Below are 17,466 nucleotides of genomic sequence, written 5' to 3'. Positions count from 1 at the left end.
TAACGTCCACAAACCGGGATTGAAGCGTCTTCTTTTATAATTGTTCTGACACGCGGCTGTGCTGATTAAGTGAATCTGAAGTGAATCACTATAATTCATTACACACATGCTCTGTTTTAAAACATTTTAAACTTGTAAAACTCACTCTTGATCACATTTGATGATGATTAATGATCCAAGTGAACTGAACAGACCTTTTATTCCCGGTTGCTTTGCGCTCGTCCTCTCTTGTTGATATGATTATACACGTGATTACCGGGACATGTTAATATGCAGCTGTCAATCAATATTGGTGGGCGGGGGGACCGCACTCCTACGTAAAGTTGCGGTCAATCTGAAAACCGCTCCAATTGGTCCACCGTTTTTTTTTTTGTTGTTAAATTTGAAAAAAAAGGACTGGGTGTGTTTATTTCACCCCAATATGACAGTTTATACACTATACTTGCACACATTTCTGTCCAAACAGCTTGCAAAGTAGATTTTTCACCATAGGTGCCCTTTAATATCTCTGGCTTTATTTTTCGAAGTGTTATTTTGGGAATTTTATCTGTTCTTAGCTGAGAAATCACTTCCTATTATATGTTATAATGGCTATTAAACATTACCAATAGGTTTGGGCATGCTGCATGTTGCCTTTTTTAGTTTTGTAAAGTTTTTGTCAGTATTGTCAGTCATTTCAAGAGTACAATGGTCAAACAATTGAGGTACCCAGTTCTTCATACCCATTTCAAACAATAGCTACCTTTACATGGACGTCTGTAATCACATTATTTAATGTCAGTGTTTCACCATGCTATCCAACATTTCCTAAAAAGTTTCATGTACCAGTATTTCGGGTTTAAACTTTTCGACTTAACTGCCATTTGGCAGTTTCACTTTCATTCATTTCATTCATGCCCCTGTGACAATCTGAGGTATTGGAGCATGGAGTAAGGTCTGGTGGAAGAGTGTTTTTTTTTAATGGAATTTAATACTGCATATTCAATGAAAAAAAAAAAAAAAGCGCACTATGCGTGTTTGTGGTCCTTTACTGACTCTGTGAAATGGACAAAAATGCCCATGTCCAAAAACTGTCAAAATATCATATTTTAATATTTTATATATTAATATAATTCCCAAACATTCATAAATTTTCTGAATTTTAACCCTTTAAATTCGGTTTTAACAAAATGGTTCAGGTGGTGTTTTTGTTTATATATAATGTTATTTTTTTATATACTAACTACTGATAATACTGCTAATCAGATTTTTGTTGTTGTTGTTATTAATTACAGTCTTGTATGTCAATGGTAAACAACACCATTCATATTGAATAATTTTTTATGCTGTGTTAGATTTTTAATAATGGACAAACATGTCCATCTCCAAAAACATAACATTTATTAAAATATTATATTTTAATATTTGTTTCTTTCATTGACTGATTTTTCTTCAGCATCATTTATAATCATAATTACCACAAATTCATTAAGTTTCTGAATTTTAATTCTTAAACGCTGCAATATTTACATAATGCCACTGTTGATTTCTTAAATATTATCTATTATTGTAATGTAATATATAAATAAATCTATGTTTTATATACTAAGACAATTTATTACTTTATATACGGTCTTAGATGTGTCAAAGGTAAATATCACAATTCATTTTGAGGCAGTCATCATTTTTACATATTTTGAGATAAAAAAAAATACTGCTCAGGTCCTTAAAGGACAAAAATGTCCATGTCAAAAAAACTGCATAAAAATATTATATATTAATGCTTTTTATACTTTGACTGACTTTGATTTTTTTTATCAGCATCAGTTCAAATAATAATTACCAAACGTTAATTTATTTTCAGGATTTTAACGCAATAAATGCTGTTTTCATTACACAATGCCACTGTTGATTTCTATAAAGTGATAAGACATGAGCTGCGTCTCAAATGGCACACTATGAACTTAACAGCATAGTATATGTAGGTAGGGTCTGCCCAAATGGAACACTAATGTTTTTTTTACTAAGCGGAAATTCAAACCGTTTCTCTGATGACGTTTGACGGTTGCCAAATCAGTGAATTAAATCCCCAAACTATCAAATAGTACCTGCCATGTGTTTAACCGCATTCACCATCGGGAGGCGCTATAATCACTCTCATAGGAGAATTTTGCTTTCACCATCCAAAATAAATAAGTTATCCAACATGCGCACCCGATAGCTCCGCCCCTTCCACTAGGTGGGCAAAGCTGCGGTCGTTGAGTGTGTGAAGTGTCCATCATTCCACACTTAATTTTACCGGCCAAATGAGTGCATCATCCGGGTAATTAAAGTGCACATATTATTTTTAGAGTTTTCAGTGTGAACGCACTACTTAAACTATTTATACTACAAAATGGCGTAGAATAGTGCATAAGTATTCGATTTGGGACGCAGCTATGTTTTTCCACATACTGAATAAGTCACATTTCTTTTCCTTGTAAATCTTTGTTTATCTTTTTGGACATTTTTATCTCTTTTTTTTTAAGTCATTTTGTCTGTGTCAATGTCATATGCATAAATATTGGCTCAGGCATGTATTTTTATTGTAATTTTTATAATTCACCCTAATCCCTGTCAGAGCTTTCAGAACAAAAGATGTCCTCATTGAAACCCATTAAATCTGCAATTTTTCACTCCAGTGCCATTTAACTATAACATTATGTAACATTTGTTATAAGGCATTAATATTGATGGCAATGTTTTAAAATGTAAAATTTTACATTTTTTTTTTTTTACTAGATGTTTGCAATAAAAATAATATATGGCAACATATAATATATGGGTTTTCTGCTCATGCATATTATATGTTATAGAGTTGATTGGATAAATTATGCAGCTATAATTGTGTGTTAGTATGAATGTTAGAGTGTGGTTTGAATGTGTGTTCTGAAATTTTTATGTTTGTGTAATAGTTTGAAGGTGTTACGTTTCACGTATGTTTTGTGGTGTTTTGTTGTTTGTTTTCTGTTTTGCATGCTCTTCTCTCTTTTCCGCTGTGTATCCTTTCCTGTTTTAAGTGTCCAACCATTGGTCAAAGGGGCTGTCAGTCACCATCGTCACTCAATCGGCACGCCAATCAGGAGCGGGTCCGCACAGTATAAAAGCCGTGCGCTTGCGCTGTTCTTGAGGAGCGCTTGGCTCACAGCCAGTCTCTTCACTTTTGTCGGCCGGCCTGTTCACTTATGTTTTGCTTAGTTTGATTGCTGTTGCGGTGTTCTACTTTTCTCTCGATTAAGTCTGTGATTTATTAGATAAACTTGTGCAGCTCAATTTAGTATCTATTGAGAAGTTGAACAATCTTTATGATAATTAGATTAACAGCTCTTGTTTTGCTAATGGCTACCAGTGTGTACTTTACGAGAACTCTAATGTTAGCAGCTTAGTATATCTATTTGTTAGTTGATGGAGACGTTGCCACGTGTAATTATGTTTTAAGTAGTTATGAAGTTTAGTTAAGCTACATGCTGAAGATTAGGGTTTTGTTTCTGCATTTTTCTTTGGTTAGTTAGTTTAGTGGGTTGGGGTTTAGTTAGATTTTGTTATTTATTTATTTGTTTTGGCAACACTCCTGTTTTATTTGTTTAATTCGATTATTTAAAATTACATTTACATTTCCTATATTCATTGCTTGACATTCTCTGTTAAATAAATACTTACTTTTTGTTTCACTTAACAAGCATTTGTGTCTTCTTGTTCATCCAGCATCATTAGTCTCACTGATTGTTACGTTTCATCCATTTAATATCTTAATAACTTAAACACGTAACAGAAGGAAAGAAATTATATTGTACTAGAAATCCCTCTCTCGTTCAAATGAGTCACACCGCTGTCAGGGTCATACAGCCATGTAAAACTATGGATAAGGTGAAAGAAATGCAGAGTCTTGATTCATGTTTTTTTTTTTCTTTTTCATTCGAACACTTCATGTTTTATTTCTTGATCGCACTTTTAATTTGGTATTTTTTGTTGTAAAGAGATAAATGTGAGTTTGATTTTGATGAAGTTCAGAAGCCCATGTACGCCTTATTTTTAATTAGCTAAACAAACTGCAGATTTTATTATTATTATTATTATTATTATTATTATCATTATTTTTATTTATTTATTGTCTGGTACATTTTACAGTACTGTCTGAGTTTACTCAGGTGTTTTTTAAGTAAAACCTTTAAATACATAATCCTGGAGTGATTACATCACTTGCAAGAAATATTTGAATAGAGGACGTTGTAGAGCTGTATTACGGTCACTGACAGTGAGCACCTACTGCATGTCAAATACATTGACTTTCTGTAAACAAACCAGTATTTTAAAGGGGTGGAATTTATTTAATATATATATATATATATATATATATATATATATATATATATATATATATATATATATATATATATATATATCAATAAATGTTTGGTAATTCTGATTAATGAAACTATAATTTTATGAACTGATCATTGATACATCCAAGACTGTAATCAACAACATTAATTTTATTTTATTTTGTGCTTGGCATGCAAAAAAATAAATAAAAAAAATTGTAAACAAATGAGCCTTCAAAGGTTTATAATTCTGAAAATTAATGAATGTTTGGTAGTTTTTATTATAAATGATTCTGGTGGGGAAAAAAAGTCAGTAAGTAGAAAATAATATTCTTATATGATGTTTTATGTCCTTTTTGTGTCCTTTTGTGTCCTTTTAGCCCTTTAGGGAACTTTTTTTATAGATCATTAGACTTATTAGTTCATAAATATTGGCTCAGATGTGTTTTTTTTAATTGGAGTTTTAATAGTTCTTCCTCATTTACCAGAAATAAAATAATTTAAATAAATAAAACAAAAAAAAAATTACCCCAGTACCATTTAAACATGGTGTTGCAATATTTGTAAGTAGGCTTTAATTTTGACAAGAAAGCTTAAAATTTGAATTTTGAACCAGTTTTACTAGATTGTGGCAATTATTCAAGTTTCAAGTATAAAATATTACTCACTTTATTCCTTCTTTCTGCTTGTGTATATTATAGTCAATTATAAAGTTGATTCGATAAATAACACAACTATAACTGTGTATGTTGGGATGATGTCAGAGTGTGGTTTGTCTATGTTTTGTTTTATGCAAGTAGTTAAATAAATGAATAATGTATTGTTGTCTATTGTCTACTATTGTCAATGGGTGGGATGGTATTGTTGTTAATGTAAAAGAGTAAATAATTTTTTTTTTATTTTTTTTTCAATCTAGGAGGCCAAAGACCAGCTTTGTTCACGTTTGCAGTTCTCTGTTCTTGACTGGAACAAGCCCTCTCTTGACTTTTATATGGCTAAAGGTGCAGAGGACCTCACTGCTAAGGAAGGATGGCATTTTCTACGCTTTCATGGAATGGCTCTGGACAATCTAGCACAGGAGGCACCTTAAAGTGTTAGACATCTGGGAAGTTTACAAGTCAGTATAGGAATAATTAAAGGGCACCTATGATAAAAATATTCTTTTGTAAGCTGTTTGGACAAAACTGTGTGCAGGTATAGTGTGTCCACAGTCTTATTGGGGTGATATAAACACAGAAAGTCTCTCTTTTTTAAATTTCCTGATGTTAAATTAGGATCCAAATCCCACCCATTTTGAGGCTAACCGCAACTTGACGTAGGAGTGCGGTTTCCCTGCCCACTAAATTTATTGACAGCCGATTATTAACATGTCTCCGTAGTAACGCGTATAATCAAGTCAACAAGACAGGACGTGCATAAAAAAAATAAATGAGTGATGTAAAGGGGAAGAAGAAAAAAAAATTGCACCTGGAAACCCTGTTTCTGCACTCCAACCGATTGATGAGCAAGACATTCATGCTGCACGAACCAGAGAGAGAGAGCGAGCAAGAACAATTATGCCGTAAAATGGTTAGACTATTTACTGTTGGAGTATGATGTACCGCCAGAAAGTTTATCAGCAAAATCCCACTCAAATGCAGCAATGACAAGGTAAGCTATATGGCTCATTATAAATTATAAATTCAATTCAATTATAAATTTACCTATACTGCATGCGTTTGGACTGTGAGGGACATGCAAACTTCACACAGCAATGCCAACTGACCCAGCTCCAGGACATGATGGATTCGCCTCTGCTGCTGAATGAGTGTATGGGTGTTTCACAGATTTTTGGGTGTATTCATCATTTACTCACCCTCAAGTTGTTGATTTTTTTTTTTTTTTTCTGCTGACCACAAATGATAACTCAAAGGACAAAGCAAATCAAAAACTTGATAGTCCCCACTGACTTCAACAGAGGAAAAAATGCTATGGAATTTCACACCAACAATGGCTTAGTTACCTACTCTTCCATATACCAAATGATGTTCGCTCCAACCTTAAAACAGAAATTTTAAATTTGCACATTTATGCCGAACCAAATAACAACAAAAATCATGTATTTACCCAGTTTAGCAATGGAGAAAAGATAACTGGAAGGGGTCATCTCCAGGGGTACCTTAAACAGATAAAGAGAAAAAAAAACTATGAAAATGTGCATTTTTAGCTGCAGGGTTAGTCTTTTATGTGACTTGTTAAGATGCATCACATTTGCAAATTTGGTGGGAAAATAAGATCCATTTTACATGGTCAATTGTGCACTGATGTTCATCAGTGTGCTTAAATCTCATCCTCAGAAACTTGCAAAAGAGTCAAACTCTTGATCGCAGATTTCTACTGAAATATCTGAACTGTGCTTAGACTCTATATCGGTCATCTGTACTTACCTGTGGCCTCATGCCTGAGACAGAGTCTAATACCAAATTCACACTCAAATAAGTAACTGAAACACTTTTGAAAGAGACATTTGTGTCTTTACACATTACCGGTGCTGTTCAGAGAAGTATAAATGCATTTACTGAAGAATTACAAATGTATAATTTGATTTTAAGACATATGGTGATGTAAAGACACTTTTACAGTATATTATACTGCTTAAGTTTGTGTATCTGTGCATTTTTACATCATGTAAACATTACAAAATACAGAGCTGTTGTTTTCTCACCTTTCTCAACAAGATTATCAAGGAGGATTAAAGCTTGCTCTGTCCAAAGCAACCTACAATGAACAAACAAACAAAAAATTAAATAAATCACAAATTAACATGAGCTGACAGACAACATTTATCAGTTGAGTGGTCACAGCATCACTAAAATCTCACCTGAATTGAAAACTGGGCAAGTACATGTATGTTTAAGGGCTTTGTATTGTTGTTTATTAGCGTACATTACTACTATTATTATACAAAGCTAGCAGATGTTACAATTCTTATATATATATATATATATATATATATATATATATAATTTTTTAAGCTTATATTTAATTGTTGTATGACTTACATAACCGATTAAACATTTATATTAGCATCTGACATTATCAGGGTTGCGGTTTCATCCCTGTAGGTTAGTATAAGATGTTGGGAAAATGCAATTTTCAGGGCCTTCAATATAGTACACACAAACAGTAATAATAACATTTAACTTTCAATAATTAATAATCAAGTACCTTGATATGGATAATGAATCCTCTTCTGATAAAAGATGATGTAGCAAGCTTCTGCTTTGCTCTTGTCCAGGATAACTTCCTCACGTTGAGATCCATTCAGCATTTGCGAACCATTATCCGCATATAGATCTGCTATGAAGCGCAAACTTTTGTATCATCAATAATTAAGAGTCCAGGTGAAACCGATATAAAAAACACGACACGGAAAGGCAATTTGATTAAAAAAATAACAACATTACTGCATTAGAGCTTGCATAAACTTAATAACGCAAGAGCAACATCACGTACGCATAATAATACAGCGGTTCTGTGTCAGTTCAATCAGTTGACTGTTGAAATTCAAAAATTGTAACCCAAGTGATTGAGTTATTAAATAAATAACCCAATAAAGGTTTAAAATAACCCAACAAAGCACCAGATATTTTTAACTCAACCATTGGGTTAAATAAATAACTTAACATTTTTTAAAGTGTAGGTGTGTCCAACTGTCCCCAGACACGTTTGACGCCCATTTTTGTTTGTTTGTGTAGTAAAGTAGTAAGTTACATGTCATTAGGTAGTGTGATTATATATTAGATAATTAGAAGATTACCACTGGGAGTTCATCAGAGCAGTGTTACTGTCCTTACTTCCTGATATAAAATCCTGCATCTGATAATAAAAAAGTATTATTATATTAGTTATATTATAACTATATTCTATTACATGACTGAACATCTGAACCAGCTCAATGTGAAAATGCAAGGTGTTGAAAATAGTCTTATCAGTGTTTGCAATTGAAAACAAGCTGGAACTCTTCATCACCGAAATTGAAACAGGTCGTTAACTACAATTTTAAAAAACTGGGAAAGTTTAAACATGCATGCAATATGAAAAATTTTGTGAGCACTCTCATCGTTTTGTGTTCATCACCCATCACCCACACGAGTGTGCAGTGGACAGCGCCGACCTGAGTTACATCCCTGGTGTCTCCATCAGAGATCTTGAGCTACAAGCTGCTGACCTGAAGGCCTCACCCATGTGGTTGCATAAGTTCAAATCCCTAAATGATGATTTGGAATGCTTTTTGGCATTCATGGCCAAAAAGGTTTCCGACCCCTGTATTAACGCAATACACTGTGTCAAGTCAGAGAGCAATATTCCAAGTTGTGGAAAAAACAGACATGCCAGAATGGAGACCCTGCAGTATATAAACAACCTATACAGGGGAAAAGATGCATATGCTGGGTCAAGCTACAGTGGCATTGGAAATCCAAAATGCAAAAAAAGAAATGACAGTGGTTCCAGATAGCATGAACATTTGGGCCACATGTGGCGTAGGTATGGCATGGCTGAACAGATATGGGCCAGATTATTACCATATATGTTTTGCCATAAATTCAGAATAGGCCGGAATATTCTTCTGGTTCACAGCTCCTTTTGCAGTTTGTGGGCCAGATAACAAAAAACACAAGATCCTAGTAATGTTCAGCTATGGCTGACGTCGGTAAACATAGACTTCTGGCTGACTTTGGGATTGAATTTGGAAAACATGCAAAACTGAACATTTAATTAAGAAATGCGTCAAGTTAAATAGTATTTTCCTCTTTTAACGTGGTGTTTATGTAACGCTAGCGCTCCAACTGTTTTCTGTTTGAATTAACGTTAGCATTAAAGTTATTGCTAATTTCCAATGACCACAAAATACGGTTTATTTATTATAGATAAATATCAATTAGTGAAAATGTTCAGTCAGAAAAGTTCAAGCTGCTCAAATATGAATGTAAAAATAATATTATTGTATGTGTAAGTAATTTGGTTTTCAAAGATTAACCTATGTTAGCTCTGTTCTGGTCATTTTAACAGTTAAAAGGATAGTTCACACAAAAATTTAGTGGTCATCATATATTCTTTCTTCATTTGTTTCAAACCTGTTTAATTTCTTCCTTCAGTTGAACACAAAATGATATATTTTGAGGAAACCTGGAAACCTGTAACAACTGACTTCAGTAGTAGTATTTGTTTTTCCTACTATGTAAGTCAATGGTTACAGGACTTCAGCTTTCTTCAAAATGTCATCTTTTGTGTTTAGCTGAGGAAGTAAAATAATTGATTGGAACAACAAAGCCTCATTTGGATGATGGTTGGTCTTTCCAGCCAGCTTTTGAAAAGACTATCAAGTCCATTTGGGGATCCAGTGGCACAGTTGGGTGAGTGAGAATTAGCATGGCTGGTAGTGTCGGCGCTCGACGGGGTACATGGTGAGACCCAGGCCCCAGCCCGCCAAGCCCTGCCCGACGGGAGACCCCTTTTCCGGGATGTCCCGCGCCTGGAGGTGCCTGTCCGGGGCTGATCGTCTCTGACCTGCCATCAGGAATTCGGGGAAGCGAAGAAATGTGGACTTAGGTTTTGGCGGCTTTGCGTTTGAACGAACCAGGGGGTCAATGGCCAGGCTGGCTGCCCAGGAACAGTGCCCCAACCCTGGGCGAGCTGGTGGGCGCCCGTGGGCATGGGGAAACTCAGCCAAGGGGTTGAGACATTGCAGGCTTACCCAGGAACAGTGCCCCAACCCCGGTCGAGCTGGTGCGCGACCGTGGGCATGGGGAAACTCAGCCAAGGGGTTGAGACATTGCAGGCTTATCCAGGAACACCCCGACCCCGGGCGAGCACTGTTGGCTCTGGTGCGGTGAGGGGGTTCCAGGGGCACCAGTGACACAGTTGATTGAGCGAGAATTAGCGTGGCTAGTGTCGACGCTCACTGGAGTACTTGGTGAGACCCAGGCCCCAGCCCGCCAAGCCCTGCCCGACGGGAGACCCCTTTTCCGGGATGTCCCGCGCCTGGAGGTGCCTGTCCGGCGCTGATTGTCTCTGACCTGCCATCAGAAATTCGGGAAAGGCGAAAAAATGTGGACTTAGGTTTTGGTGGCTTTGCTTTTGAACGAACCAGGGGGTCAATGGCCAGACTGGCTGCCCAGGGACAGTGCCCCGACCCCGGGCGAGCTGGTGGGCGCCCGTGGGTATGGAGGAACTCAGCCAAGGGATTAACAGTGCCCCGACCCCGGGCGAGTTGGTGGGCGCCCGTGGGTATGGAGGAACTCAGCCAAGGGGTTGAGACATTGCAGGCTTACCCAGGAACAGTGCCCCGACCCCGGGCGAGCTGGTGGGTGCCCGTGGGTATGGAGGAACTCAGCCAAGGGGTTGAGACATTGCAGGCTTACCCAGGAACAGTGCCCCTACCCCGGGCGAGCTGGTGGGCGCCCGTGGGTATGGAGGAACTCAATTGAGACATTGCAGGCTTACCCAGGAACAGTGCCCCTACCCCGGGCGAGCTGGTGGGCGCCCGTGGGTATGGAGGAACTCAGCCAAGGGGTTGAGACATTGCAGGCTTATCTAGGAAGTGCCCCGACCCCGGGGGGAACGAACCAGGGTGTCAATGGCCAGGCTGGTTGCCCGCAAAACTGCGTCCGATCCCGGCCAGCGCTGTTGGCCTTGGGGGTGGGGGTCCCGCCTTAACCAAGTGGTTCAGACATTAAAGGCTTGCCCAAAGACAGTGCCCCGATCCTGGACGAGCTGTGGCCTAAGGGTCCCGCCTCATCCAAGCGGTTCAGACATTAAAGGCTTCCCCAAAGACAGTGCCCCGATCCTGGGCGAGCTGTGGCCTAAGGGTCCCGCCTCATCCAAGCGGTTCAGACATTAAAGGCTTGCCCAGAGACAGTGCCCCGATCCCGAGCGAGCTGTGGCCTGGGGGTCCAGCCTCATCCAAGCGGTTCAGACATTAAAGGCTTGCCCAAAGACAGTGCCCGATCCCGGCCAGCGCTGTTGGCCTTGGGGACGGGGGTCCCAGGGGCACCAGTGCCACAGTTAGAGAATTAGCGTGGCTGGTGTCGACGCGCACCGGTGTAGTTGATGAGACCCAGGCCCGACGGGAGACTGCCTTTCTGAGTCGTCCCGCACCTGGAGGTACTTGTCTGACGCTGATTGTCTGACCTGCCGTCAGGTTTTCGGGAAAGGTGAGAAAAAGTGGACTTAGGTTTTGACGGCTTTGCGGTTGAACGAAGCAGAGGGTCAATGGCAAGGCTGTCTGCAAAAGTGCATCCGATCCTGGCCAGCGCTGTTGGCCTTGGGGGCGGGGGTCCCACCTTAACCAAGCGGTTCAGACATTAAAGGCTTGCACAAAGAAAGTGCACCAATCTCGGGCGAGCTGTGGCCTGGGTGAACCTCCGGCACTGGAGGAAGGCAAACACAAAACCCCTATATTGAATGCCCCTAGAACTACGTGCTGCTGGTGCACTCCAGCCGCCTCAACAAATTGAGCACTGCCCCGGGTGGTGGAACTGGGAAAGGCTGGTGCACCCGAACTATCTACAGTACGATAAGGTGGTAGAGAGGGTGGTGCCCCACAGCCAGAGGGGTCACCAATGGCACGTCTGCCTAGCGAGTGCTACTAACTAAGTCAATGTTCCTGGCTTAAGTGTGGTGTACCCAGGCACTGCTAGAGAACAGGTGTCAATCTAGGAGACCCTTTGGGCCCGGCGCTTGCCCCGGGGAAGGGCGTGGGTCCCCGGGGAGAGGGGGTGCCTGTCGTGGCCCTGGAGGTCAGGGGCTCTAGCCTCTCTAACGGGAGACTGCCTTTTCGGGACGTCCCGCGCCTGGAGGTGCGTGTCCAATGCAGATTGTCTCTGACCTGCCATCATGTTTTCGGGGAAGGCAAAAAAAAGTGGACTTAGGTTCTGACGGTTTCGCGGCTGGGAAAAAGTGGACGTAGGTTTTGACGGTTTCACACCTGGACCAGTACGCTGATCGTGGGGGGTGTCCCTCCGCACACAACCAACCCCACATCAACCGCCCACCCCCCCTTATCCCGCCTCTATCTGTGGGAGAAAAAACTTAATTGGCCCATCTGGTTTTGACCCGCATGTCCGCCGTTCTGCCCGCCAGCCCGCCCGCCTGACCCCCTGTGCTTTTGCCCCTCCCTGCTGATTCCCGGGCCTTCCTTGCCCTGGACAAGGGCTGGGGATGGTTGGTGGGTTCTGTAGAGTCTCCAGCGTGGTGAATGGAGCCCAGGGGCCGCTTGGGATATGAGCTGGCGCCGGCACCAGCCCCTGTGTGTGTGTGTGTGTGTGTGTGTGTGTGTGTGTGTGTGTGTGTGTGTGAGTGTGTGTGTGCGCGCGACCAGTGCTGTGTCTCCTGCCCGTCCTCAAGCCCGCCTACCCCTTCGGGTTTATCCATGTCGGCCCTCGGCAGTCCCCCCTGCCCCACCAGCCCCCTCCCCCTCTCCCCCGGAGGTGTGTGGGGGTGGGTGGTGGTGGCGGAGGGTGGCCGCTAGTAGTCTCCGGTGAGGCTGGGGTCAGTGGTGTCCGGGCTTACGGTCTGGCCCCCCCTTTTTGATGGTTGCGGTTTATGATGCGGTGAGCCCTGAAAAAGTGCGTGTTTGATAGGGTTCTATGCAACCGCTTTGAAAGTGGGAAAAAGCCGTGTATAAAGCCCCCGCAGCTGGTGCAATTCAAGCTGCCCAAAACGGTGCTTGTTCGGCGGGGCTAATGTCATCCCTTTGTGTGGGAAAAGGAAACTAAAAAGCTTTGCAAAAAGCCCCCGTGGCTGGCGCAGTTCAAGCTGCCCAAAACGGTGCGTGTTTGACGGGGCTCATGCCATCCCTTTGTGTGGGAAAAGGGTATCAAAAAGCAGCGCAAAAAAAGTCCCCGCTGCTGGTACAGTAAGCCTGCCTGAAACGGTGCGTTGTTCCTGAGAGAAAAATCCACCAAAAGTTATAACAACTGCTTCCAAATATACGTTGGACCAAAATGATCTTGTAGGTATCGGTCGTCGCCTTTAAGAGGGAGGGGTCACCAGCGTCAATGACGCGGAAGTGGACGCCTCGTCCGCCATCTTTTAAACCGCTCCACGCGGCGTGTAGGTCTCTCTCCCTCCAGCCTTGGTCTTGGATGGTCATGGCTGAATGTGCACTCTGCTTCAACGTCTACAGCCGCCTCTCGCCGCACCTGTCCGCGGTCCACAAGGTGTCAAACGTAGACGAGAAGAAGCTTTTGCTTGCGCTGGCCGCGTGGACATGCGAAAGAGGGTATGCCCGGTGCCCGGCTGTAGAAGATCGCGGGCTTGCCTAGACAGACACATGAAGCAGCACGCTGAGCTCTCTCTCGGCCAGGAAAGAGGCCATGGGGCGAGCGAAGCGTTGAAAAGTGGCTCGAGAGTTGCGGTGGTTGCAGTCCACTCAACCGACGGTACCCGTGGTGTCTCGGCTGGCGTCGTCCTCCGAAGAGGAACGGGAATCAGATGGCCCGGAAGCCGAGCGTCTGTGCGCCGACCCCCGCTGCAGGCTCGCTACGGAGCGCATACAGGCCCAGCTCTCAGAGCTCCGCAAGCAGGTGGACAAGGTGAGATCCACCCAGCTCGAATTCACCTGCCGCTATCGAGAGTTGTGGAGGGGGAAGAGGGGAGGAAGAGCAGGCAGGCAAGGTCGTGTCCTGCACCGTCGGCACCATCCTCCGACCCGACCCCCGGGCGAGGGGCGGCCCGAGGTCTCCGGGTGGCCTCTGGGCCTCTGGAAGTCTACGATCCAACAAAGTACCCGTTCCCGGACCACGCCCACGCTTTGAGTTGAGTATGGTTATAGCAATTTTCTGTTGGGCTGCTGGGGGTATGTCATCAAGGCTGACTTTTGACTTTCGTCCCCGTTCTCCTGACCTGCTTTTGGAAGAGTTCGAGGGTTTCCAATTGGGAAGCGAGCCCAATGCGGAACAACGTCACCTCCAAACTGGCGAGGGTCAAGGCCTTCCTGGGCTACATGGCGAAAGGCCACGCGGACCCAGAAACCTTGTCCTTCCTCAACCAGTTGGCGCGCATGCGAAGTTGGTCTGTTTTGCTGGGCCAAACGGGCATGGCCGAACCCACGAGGCAGCACTACCTGAAGAATGTCGCGCAGTTCCTGGATTATCTCTCTGAAACCCCGCCGGCCGGTTCGCAGGGAGCTTCGAGCTTTCATTCGCAGCATACACCGCCGAGTCGTGGTACACGAGGTAAGAACCAAGCAGGTGAAAGAAGGCCGACTCATCTCCAAAGCCACCCTGCTACGCTGTCACCGGACCGCTGGAAGAAAAATACCTGCCCTTCTAGGTGAGTGTTCGGTCCGCCGGTCGGCGTTTCCACCACCACTTGTGGAAACACTGACGTGCTTTCCGTTCTTCCCTCTTCTGCTCTGGGGCACCAGCGGCTCTTGGTGAAACGAGCCACATCAGCGTACGGGGGTTAAGGGGGGGTACGCTGACGTGGCTCGTTTGACCAAGAGCCGTTGGCACCCCGGAGCAGAGATCGTTTGACCAAGAGCTGCTGGCGCCCCGGAGCAAAAATTATTTTTGCTTTGGGGCACCAGCGGCTATCGCTAAGTTAAACCATTGGTGGTGAAACAAGGTTTGTTGAAAAAGTCTAATCTCTTACTGCCTTCCGTCAGACGGCCTCGAGTCCAGCCCAGACACCAGGCAGCAGTGGCGCTTCTATGGTTTTCTGACCGGCTACCTGACCTCCATCACAGGCCATTGCTGTGGGGTATTCCAGAACCTGACCATCCAGGAGGTTGAGGAGGCCTCCAAAAGCCCGGACGAGTCTGCCTGTCATTAACGTGAGTGTAACTTTGCGGGTGGGGGCCACCAGTGGTAGGCCCTCACTCATCTTCTCTCTGCTTGTCCAGATCACCACGCATAAGACAAACAGGAAGAATACAGCTGGTTCCGGAGGTTCTTACAGCTGCGGGCTAGCCTCCCCGGGGGGAGCAGGCCTCCTATTTTTTTTTTTTTACTTCCAAACCCAGTCCCTGTTGAACCCTGAACAAATATTTTCAATCTGCGTGGACCAGCATGGGGCTTCCCGGCAAGCCCACCTTCACTGATGTCCGAACTGCCATCGTGACGCATGTGAGTATCTACTGGCATAGCCCACATGGCCCCCCCTGTGACCCCCATGACTGCCAGCGGCTTTGACCCCAAGAAGTCTCTGTCTGTCTGTCTCTGACGCAGGCAAAGAATTCACATTCTTCCGAGGATCACAGGAAGGTGGCGCAATTCATGTGCCACGACACCTCAACCTCATAAGTTCTACGCGCTTCACCTCAGCCCTCTCCAAGCACGTGAGTGCCGCAGACTCTTCGAGAGGGCCATCGTGGAAGAGGAGGAGGCAGCGGGCAGAGAACGCCACTTAAGGAAGGGGCGCAAGAGGACAGAGAGTCCCGGGTCACCCCTGGTAAATCAGTTCCTTTTTGGCATGGACCTCAACAGAGGGACGTGTGGTGTTAGCTAACTGGCCTTTTCTCTTTTTCAGGAGGGAACTAGCAGGAGGACGCTGCCATGGCATCCTTCGAAGGGGAAACGCCCCCTCGAAGCAACAGAAGACTCTGAATCTTCCTGAATAAATATTTAACAATAAAGGTCATATGGTGTTCAGTGTCTTTATTATTATTCCTCTATCTGTGCGGTAAAAATAGCTTCAATCGGGACAAATGATCCCTATCTCCTGTGTTAAAAGTGTCGCGTGGGACGCCCATGTCCAGGTTCAGCCTTGGTTGAAAGCCCATCGGGACAAATTATCCCTTTTTCAACACAAAGAGGTGCCAGGCGGGACGAGACTGTCTAGGTCTGCGCCGGCGTTGAATGGCCATATGGCCCATGGTCCAACTCTGGGTATTTGCAGGTGTCTCCCGGAATGGCTCGGTCCTTTGGGCTGCATAAAGAGGTCGGAAGAGGGCTGCCCAAAAGCGGGGGTTAACTTCTGTGGAGGAATAATTGAAGCAGCAAACATGGCAATACCTAAATCTAAACCTTAAATTAATTAATAAAATTGTTCCATGGTGGACAAAGGAGTGTAAGAAAGCTGTAAAGGAGAGAAATAAAGCATTTAAAAAAATTAAAAGAACAGATCACAGGCAATAGTACACTGTAAAAAATTTACTGTAGAATTTACAGGAATTACCTGGCAAAAAAGTTGCCAATAATGTCTTGTAAAAATGTTGCAAATTGCTGTAAAATAGATTACAGTAAAAGACTGTTAATCCATTTACAGCTAATAATTGTATTTGAAATACATTATTTTCTTGTGTTTTTTACAGCAATACAAAATTAACTTGTATTTTACATTACAGTACTTTCTTGTAATTCCACTACATTACAGTATTTACCTGGCAACTACAGTTGCCAATAAAATCTTGTAAATACCCCAAAACCCAAGATGTTGTAATAGTTTTACCTTGAAAATGCTGTAAATCATGATTTTTTTACAGTAAGCAAATCTATTACTTGTTGTTTTAAATGCATTACACTATACACCAAACATACACTATACATTTTAATAATAAGAAAAAAAAAAAAAAAACAAATGCAAAATTATTGTAATAACAGTATTTATTTTTTATTAAAGACTTTAAATTTGAAGCAATATTCTGGGTTAATAAAAGTGAATCAGCTATGCCAAAACACTTTACCACATTTAAACAATTTCTTTTAACAAAATTATCTATATTCACTAAGTGTCAAAAGTGGCAGTGAATAAGATATTTTGAACAATATCCCAAATGTAACAACATCACGTGTCTATACAAACAATTGTAATAAACTATTTTTTTAAAACTGACAGCAGAGCACTCTAAGAGTTCAACTTGTAAAGTAACATTTCTGTTGCTGAAAATTGCTAAAAAATATTCCCAAAATTTAAAAAAATAAAGTACAAATAGCTTTAAGATGTTCTTGAACAATAAAAATATTACAAATGTGTGTCTATAACAAGTTTGTTCATTTTGAAGAAATCCTGTATTTGAACTTTGAACTCACTTACATGCTTAACCATTCAAAGTCGATTAGATTTCTGAGAAGAGTACAAACATGAGGATTGACTGTGTGGTTCCTCTTCTCTGAGACCTTTCCACCTTTTTTTCCTCCAA

The 17,466-nt window shown here is 42.4% G+C and overlaps 1 protein-coding gene across 2 annotated transcripts in view; it reads left to right on the top strand.

Moving 5' to 3' along the window:
- sat2b (spermidine/spermine N1-acetyltransferase family member 2b) overlaps positions 1-7,310 on the top strand; it is a 41,273-nt gene extending 33,963 nt beyond the window's left edge. The window contains exon 6 of one of the 2 annotated variants that reach the window (XM_056458461.1): positions 5,257-7,310. In XM_056458461.1, coding sequence (XP_056314436.1) covers positions 5,257-5,430 — 174 coding nt within the window. In that variant the 3' untranslated portion in view covers positions 5,431-7,310. Of the gene's footprint in view, positions 1-3,038; positions 3,611-5,256 lie in introns of those variants that run through there. The other variant, XM_056458462.1, reaches the window with a different exon arrangement.
- Positions 7,311-17,466: the final 10,156 nt, after the last annotated feature.

This window comes from Danio aesculapii, chromosome 5 (assembly GCF_903798145.1).
Source record: "Danio aesculapii chromosome 5, fDanAes4.1, whole genome shotgun sequence".
Lineage (NCBI taxonomy): Eukaryota > Metazoa > Chordata > Actinopteri > Cypriniformes > Danionidae > Danio > Danio aesculapii.
This window is presented reverse-complemented; position numbering and strand designations above follow the sequence as displayed.